Raw genomic sequence first — 8732 nt, 5'->3', positions numbered from 1 at the left:
CAAGGTTATTAACAGTTTTGACTTGCGGAAAGTGAGGAATAAACAGAGAGTTCTCTTGCACTTGAGGTTTCTCATTCTTCAAGGAGAGGGGTTTTGAGTTTGGTGCCAAGCTCATCAACATGTCTTCTGTTCTCACTTATTTCCTTTTCCCCACCACACCTTGTATTCACTGGACTCCCAAACTTAACTCAGTTTTCTTTTATTGTCTTAGGATAAGAAAGCAACACTTGGGGTGCCAGGTTGCTGGTTTTGGCCAACCACACAAAAAAAGCGGCTTAATATTGTTTAAAACAAAATCCCAGAAAAATGAATTGACTGAGACGGTGATTGGAGAAAAAAGAGGATGACAAACCATATAAGACACAGCGAGAGCCCAAATAGGTATGTACTTCTTAAGCGCTGCTACATTTTAGCCTACTCTGAAACCTTGAATTTGAAATCTGAATGCAATTTTTCAATAATTTTCTTTAACTTCTTTCTCCTGTCAACCTCACGTGTGACATGTTCCTAGAGTTCCTCTCTAGTGCCTTCTTACCAACAGGATCCTTCTTCCCTTTTACTATGGCCAAAAAGGTCAACGAGAGAGAGAGAGAAAAGTCAAATAAACGAGCAATAGGGTATGGGGACAGGAACCGTGTTGTTGTTGAAGACGTTATTTGCTATGAAGAGTTGAGAGTTATTATGACACAAATAAAGATGGATATCTGCTCCTTAACAGCTCTTAATCAATTTCATAAAAATGAAAAAGAAAAAACAGCTCTTAATCAGGGATTGATTTGTCGCCTCAGTTGAAGGATCAAAGTACGTAGACTTTCCAGAAAAGAAAATTGAAAAACAAAGAATGGTCGTTGCTTGTTATCTTGTAACTTTTCTGGATCAGAGCACGAGGATGGTTGCCATGGAAAGGTCAAATCCAGGGGATTTCTGACAAAGTCTCTTCCCTATTTTCTTTTGTTTTAATCAAGCGGCTTAAGTCTTTATCCATGTACCGTACTGAATGATTCTTTTCTGATTTATATTATGAAACGATGAAGAAATCCCATTTGAATTTGAATAATTTATGCTATTTTCAGGAAGGATCCGCAAATGGCCCACAAATGGAAAATAATAATATTCAGCTCAAGCCTAAGGGTCAGATTGATTATAGTATGAGGAAATTACACTCCCCTCCCCTGTATGTTTCAGATATTATACTCAGACCCCTGTGAAGTTTGTAATTGCTTTTGTCCCCTCAAGTATTAACACTATTAGACTTACATGTCAAATGACATTTTTATCCCATCTCCACAAGGGACCTTTTTTTTTTCTTTCTTCATGATGTTGTACCTGTGTTTCTCTTTTACTGTTTCTTCAAAAAGGGACTCGCTTGCAAATTGGAAATCCTTAGTCGAAGAGTGTCACCATGGATTCCTTGTTGGGCTTGCTACAAGAGGACGATAAGAACGTCTTGATTGCCGTCGCTCAAGGTGTGGTTCCAATTCTCGTTCGATTGCTTGATTCTAGCTGCCTCGATATGAAGGAGAATGCCTTCTCCGCCATCTCTAGGGTTTCTATGGTGGGCAGTATCAAGCATGTTTTACTTGCGAAGGGGTTCCGCTTCGGTAATCAAGTCTGGAAGTGGGTTTGCCAAGGAGAAAGATTGTAATTCTCTTCAAGCCCTTAGCTTTTCCAAGGAGAACGCCATAGCAATTAGGTCTAGAGGTGGGATTTCTTCTCTATTGGGGATCTTCCATGCTGAGACGCCCAGTTCTTAAGCCGTTGCGGCCTGTGTCCTCAGGAATCTCGCTAAATTTCCTGAAATTGAACAGAATTTGTTCGAGGAGAACACCAACCTGTACTTATCGGGCTTTCATTCTCGATCATTTTCTCTCTCTTCCTTCTCAGTTTCTGCCCTAGTTTGTGTTCTGATGTGCATTTCTCTCTCTCTCTCTCTCTCTCTCTCTCTCTCTTTCTTTCTTCTCTCATAATCTAAAACGATTCCATCAATTCCTGATTCAATTAAGAGAAATTAAGTTGAATTGAATGATCTGTGCTGTAACTAAATGCGAAATGGTTAACTGTTCAATCTTCCCTTCTTGCTGTTTTAACTTAGTAACATTGAAGCTGATCGTGGCTGGTTCTGGTACTATCATGGCCTAAGAGAACTCGATTGTTTGATTGGGTAATTTGGTGTGGGCGGATGACCAAGCTTTGAAGCTTTTGGTTGCTAGGGAAGGCGGAATCGAATGGCTTAAGAACTACTAGGATGCTACTCCCTCTATTCCGAGCCTTGAAGATGCGTCCAATTATTGACAATCATGGCTTCTTCTAGGCCTATCGTCGAAGCACCCCATCTCAAAGATCTCTCCGACCAAACTCTCACCGTCATACTTGAGCTTCAAAACCCTAATACCAAAATCACCTGAGGAAGAAGATGAAAAAAGGGTAAATATGTAATCTCACATTAAGGTAAGGGTATTTTAGGGTTTAAAATGAATTTTTTATATAATGAGTCTTCACTTAACAGTTTCTCACTCATGGTCAGAGTACGGTGGATAGAATCTAGAACTTGGAAGGGAAGGGAGTGTAATTTCTAATTTCATAGGATTATGTAATTCTTGAAACATAAAGGGGAGGGGAGTGTAATTTCCCCTTATAATATTATAACATAGCTATTGTAGTACTTTAAGTTGTGGTCCAATTCTATAATGTCCATGAACAGAGAAAGCTCAAATTATTTAGTACCTGTACTTGAAAGGATTATTGCCGACAAGAAGAGTTCAAGTTCAATAGTTAAACTTAATTTCTACCTTTTTTTTGTCAAAAACCCAGATCATTACAGTGAAATCTTTATGATGGAGCTCCGCTGCCTGGGATTATTGGTCGGATACAGAGCTTCCAAGATCCTAAAAAGCAAATTCCTGGAAGGAGTCGGGAGCTTTAAGGCTATGGTTTCCTGAGATTTTTCTCTGGTCTGCTTCACCTGGAGGAGCTTACAGTGCCCGAAAATGGCGATTCGCCACCAATTCTTTGTGTTACTACTAATAACCCTTTTCCTCATACCGGTGTTCGCCGTCGACTTCATCTTCAATGGGTTCGATTCTTCGGATCTATTAATCTACGGAAACACTACCCTTGAATCGCGAATCCTTACCCTCACCAAACCTTCCAATCTCTCCCTTGGCAGAGCTCTCTACCCTTCCAAGATCCCCACCAGAGGATACCCTAACTCCTCTCTTCTTCTACCCTTTTTCACATCCTTCATCTTCTCCATCGCTCCCATACCCAATTACCAACCTGGCCATGGCCTTGTCTTTATCATGACTCCACAAACTGGTATCCAAGGTGTCAGCTCTTCCCAACACCTCGGCCTCTTCAATCGCACCAACGATGGAGATTCCAGCAACCATGTCTTCGGCATCGAATTCGATGTCTTCCAGAATCAAGAGTTCAACGATATCAACAATAACCATGTCGGCTTCGACCTCAACTCTCTCACGTCCTCCACCGCTCAACCCGCCGGTTTCTGGGAGGATGGCCATGATACCTCCTCCTCCTCCTTCAAAGGTCTCACCTTGAACAATGGTGTCAACTATCAAGTCTGGATTGATTACTCCGGTTCCCATCTCAATGTCACCATGGCCAGAGCTGGAACAAAAAGGCCTCAAAGGCCTCTGATTTCTACTTCTCTCAATCTCTCTGATGTTCTTCTCGATGAAATGTATGTTGGGTTCGCGGCGGCTACTGGAGTTCTAGTCGAATACCATAGAATTTTGTCTTGGAGCTTCAGTAATTCAAATTCCTCCATTGGCGATGCACTGAACACTTGGAATTTGCCATCTTTTGTTCCTCCGAAGAGCTCTTTTCTCAGCTCCAAAGGGTTCATCGCTGGATTTACAGTGGCGTTAACTGCTTTATTAGCTTCCATGGCTGGGATTACTCTGTTTTTTATTAAGAGGATACGAAGTAAAAAGAGGGAAAGAGAAGCAATAGAAGATTGGGAATTGGAGTACTGGCCACACCGGATTAATCACCAGGAGATTTACACAGCAACGAAGCGGTTCTCGGATCAAAATCTAATTACGGTCGGGGGGAACGGGAAGGTCTACAAGGGGGTTCTCTCTGGTGGAACAGAGGTTGCTGTGAAGCGAATTTCCCACGAAACCGAACACGGAATGAGACAATTCTTGGCCGAAGTATCAAGCTTAGGCCGATTGAAGCACAGAAACCTGGTTGGATTCCGAGGATGGTGCAAGAGAGACAAGTTCAGCTTAATCCTAATCTACGATTACATGGAAAACGGAAGCTTAGACAAAAGGGTTTTTGAATGCGATGAGAAAGTGTTATTGGGTTGGGAAGATCGATTGAGAGTTCTAAAAGATGTGGCTTCAGGTGTCTTATATCTACACGAAGGATGGGAAGCTCGAGTTCTTCACAGAGACATTAAAGCCAGTAATGTATTACTTGATAAAGACATGAATGGAAGGTTAGGAGATTTCGGATTAGCTCGAATGCACAGCCATGGCGAAGCTGCGAACACTACCCGTGTCGTTGGCACTGTGGGTTACTTGGCTCCTGAACTGGTTCGCACAGGAAGAGCTTCTGCAGAGACTGATGTGTTCAGCTTTGGAATTTTGATTCTGGAAGTGTTGAGTGGAAGAAGACCTGTAGAGGAAGGGAAGCCTGGTTTGGTGGCTTGGATGTGGGAGTTGCTTGAGAGAGGAGGGCTCTTGTTTGGAGTTGATGAGAGGTTGAGGGCTAAAGGTGGGCTTGATGATGAGTTGGTGGAGCAAGTGCTTCGTTTGGGCTTGCTTTGTGCTTACTCTGATCCACAAGCTAGGCCCACTATGAGACAAGTAGTGAAGGTGTTGGAGGGAAAGAGTGAGTTGAATCTTGATTTAAATTCTCTTGATGATGAAGAAAGGGAAGGACATGATGTGTATTTGCTAGAGAAGATGAAGTCCAATGTCATGAGTTCTAAGTATAGTAGTCATGGTAGGAGTCTCGGAATACACCCTACTTTTGACGAGATCCGGCATTCGCTCTCATCGTCGACCTCGCTTTCTAGCTCCGATGTGATTGTAGATGGTAGATGATTGTGTGTTAATCAAGTAGTAAGAAGGGTCGTAAAAAAAAGGTATTAGGATGGTTTTTAATGTACATACACAAATCAAATGAGAGATGAAAATAATTGCAATGAGAAGTAGGTGTGGTGATACATGTGTATTTGAACTGTTCTTATTCTTTCCAATATATTTTTTTTTCTCTTTTATTCATTAAATTGGATTGATGTGTCTGTTCTTATATTGAAGGGAAGGACATAAAACTAAAATGGAAAGTTGTATTATTAGCTTTTTTTTTTCTCTTTGTTTGGTAAGAGTTTCTGTAATAGTGTGACATGGCCAAAGTAGAATTACCAAATAGGAAAAAAAATTCCATGCAGCCAAGTATGGCTTCTCATGAGAGTAAGATTCTCATGTTAATGCAATTTGGTGTACAAGTAAGGCTCAATCTGTCCTATTCAAATGTTAAGAGTCAGCCAGGAGAGACTCCAAAACAGAAAAGAAAAGAAAGCCATCTTCATCTGGGGAGAAACAAACAGGAAGTAAGAGGTGGAAACTTACCCCAAGGACTTGGCAAAAGAAAAACAGAGCTTAAGTACCAGAGAAAGAAACTAGTAGGAGAAGAATTGGGAGGTAAAAGAGTTACTAGGGAAAGGAAGAGAGAGATGGAAGTCTTTTGTGGTTTTAGTTTGTAAGGAGAAAGGTTAGTGCATACCTATCACTCCTAATTAGATGAACATAGATAAGAGAGGTGCTACTCAAGCATTAGCATGCACATTACGCATTCTTCGTTCTGTTCTTTTTTTTTTTTTATATAACTTTTCTGTTTTTCTCCATCCATTTGAGATTAGTAACGTGGCTTGCTTCCATGCTTCCCTTGCATTCTCCTCCTTCTGGAGCACCTTTAGTTTCTTATTTCTCTTTGCATATACAACATCAGAGCTTCCCAACCCAAGTTTTGGATATCACACAGCTTTCAATGGTTTCATAATGGAAATGGTAAGTGCAAACTCCACTCTATCTCCTACTCATAGTTGTATTAATAATCAAACTAATTTTACTGAACTTGAAACTGGAAATCTTACTTAATAGGAAAGTGATTTTTCTACAATTTTTGACAGTTGTAAGTTTTCTCACTATTTGTTTATTTTGAACTTCTGTATACTGGAAGGAGAGAGGGATGGTTTCTAAAATGCTTGGTTATATCTAGAGTTGCATTTGAGAGCTATTGCAAAGGTATGGTTTTCTTCTATAGGTCTTATGGAGTTGTTAGTTGCCTTTAATAAGGCCATCATTGTGTACATCTTCTGATGGGAATCTCAATTGCCCATCATAAGGCTCCAACAATTTCAACTGTTTTGGTGGATATTGATGGATTATTTTTGCAAATTTTATAACTAGAATGCAAGTTGTACATTTTAGTGTCTAGATGCATCCATACAAAGCATCTCACTGTTATTATTGTATTTACAACATTTATTGGTCAGATTTTCGAAGAGCAATTTCATAACATTCCTTCCCCTATTTCTAAAGAACCAATGCTATTTTTCGTTTCTTTCTTTTACTGACAATCAAATGTAGCCCTCAATTGTATCCCTACCTCCCCCCACCCCCACCCCCACCCCCAAAAAAAAAAAAAATGTAGCCCTCAATAACTAGTCTTGCTTGTGAAGTATATCCATTTAGGTGCCAGAATTGCTTCAAGAAACCAATGACATCATGGAATAGGTTCCAGCTAGGTAAATGTACATTGTAGTGCTTGATAATTTTATTAATATTCTCTAAAATCCAAATTAAAAGCATGAAGAAACACAAGTGGTCTAGTGGGATAATGGTACCCTGCCACGTTACAGACCCGGGTTTGATTCCCCTTTGCTACATTTGTGCGGGGATAGCTCAGTTGGGAGAGCGTCAGACTGAAGATCTGAAGGTCGCGTGTTCGATCCACGCTCACCGCACACATTTTTTTATAACTGTCTATTTTTGGTTTTTTTTCTGGGTAGAAGACAAGGGCCCGTTTCTATATTTTTGGTTTTTTGGGTAGAACCGTAGAAGATCAAAGCCTATTTATTTCTAGGCTTTTTTTTTTTTTTTTTTTTTTGGGCTAAGCATCCCTAGATGGTATAGGCCGAATAGCTTCATTGAACAATGGGCATGCACAGACATACATTAAAAAAAAATTAAAAAAAACCATGGGCCTAACCCTAGAATTTCACCAAATGTATTAATGAGAAAAGTCCCTATGATGCTACCTTCCCACCCTTTTCTACCATCATAACAAGAATAGCTTCATTGAACCATGGGCTTGCACAAAAAAATAAAAAGAAAATCATGAGCCTAAGCCTAGAATTTTAGCAAATATATTATGGAAAAGTCCCTATGAAGCTTCCTCCCCACTCTAGTATCATAAACAAAGGAACTCATTCACCTAATAATAAAGTCAATGGACACTAGTAGAGTTAATGGCCACCTAATAATAATAGACACATTCACCCACATACATTTACGTACAATAGTACAAGGGAAATACATGATATAATTAACAAGAAGACGAACCTAAAAATGCTTTGAATTATTTCTTTACATGGATGATAGCTTAGAAATCTAAAGATTGTTGAACTACTATATTATTTGCTTGAACGACGATGATATCATAGAAAAATATATTTAAATTAATTTAATTAACTACTTTTCGATTCAATCTATTCTCACAGCCAAAATGCCACAAGCTTTATAAACATAAAATTAATTAATTAATTAATTAAAAAAATAATAATAAATCTCATCAACAATATACAACTCCATCTTCTGCATCCCAAAATTCCAAGTTCATTTGAAATACTTTTTTTTTTTTTGGTAACTTTCCCTTAAAATACTCAAATAAAAATAGTTAATCATTTTCTTCATCTCAGAAGTATTTCAAACTACAAAACCTTCCTAGAAATCGCAGTTTCCCATTGTAGCATTTATTTTTCCTGCTTTTTTCCACCCAGACTAACCATATCTCACCTTTCTCCAAATCTCAAAGTCTCTACAGTTCACACAATGAAACATTGCATTTCCAATGGTATCTATGTGCAAATTACCTTTAATTATAAGTTTAATAAACTATACCCTTAGATTTATTGTTTTTCAAGTTTTTATTGATTTTTTTTGGTCCAGTTCAATAGTCGATTTCTATTGATTTTAAAAAACCCAAATTGAAGTCAAACCATATTTCAGCTCGGCTTTTTAGTTGGTCCAACTGGTTTGGACTGGAATTTGACACCCCTATCAAAAAAGAATAAGGGTTTATCTTTAGATCACCCTTTAAAGGTGAAGGTAATTCAAATTTTTTTTTGAAGATTCTATTAAGCATGAAATAAAGTAAACTCATTTCTAAGAAGCATCAATGAAACCACTATCCTTTGTGAATCTACCGATGGTGTGATGAACATTCCCATGTGGTGGAGGAAAATTTTCACCCCTATTTTTTTAGGGCAAATCCACATAAGAATCTCTTACCGTTCATTTTTTTTTATCCCACTAATTCGGCAAATTGCTTAGAAAGTACTATTCACCTTCGGTGCAAGAAATTCTTTTTCATTCTATTGTGGTAAAAAAAAAAGTGTATATTAATGGTTACTAGATTCCTCGAAAGCACTATTCCCATATCCCCGTATGAAGGAAGTGCAATATGCTCATTTAACA

General features: G+C 38.8%; 1 protein-coding gene and 1 non-coding gene across 2 annotated transcripts; both read left to right on the top strand.

Annotated features, from left to right (window-relative positions):
* The first annotated feature begins 2729 nt into the window (after positions 1-2729).
* Positions 2730-5329, top strand: LOC122093400 (L-type lectin-domain containing receptor kinase VII.1-like). The gene has a single exon (XM_042663736.1). It carries the CDS (start codon positions 2988-2990, stop codon positions 5073-5075), a length of 2088 nt encoding a protein of 695 aa, XP_042519670.1. The 5' UTR covers positions 2730-2987; the 3' UTR covers positions 5076-5329.
* Positions 5330-6927: 1598 nt separating this feature from the next.
* On the top strand, positions 6928-7000 carry TRNAF-GAA. The gene has a single exon. It is a non-coding gene; the product is annotated as a tRNA-Phe (tRNA).
* Positions 7001-8732: the final 1732 nt, after the last annotated feature.

The sequence above is a fragment of the Macadamia integrifolia genome, chromosome 11, assembly GCF_013358625.1.
Source record: "Macadamia integrifolia cultivar HAES 741 chromosome 11, SCU_Mint_v3, whole genome shotgun sequence".
In the NCBI taxonomy this organism is placed as follows: domain Eukaryota; kingdom Viridiplantae; phylum Streptophyta; class Magnoliopsida; order Proteales; family Proteaceae; genus Macadamia; species Macadamia integrifolia.
This window is presented reverse-complemented; position numbering and strand designations above follow the sequence as displayed.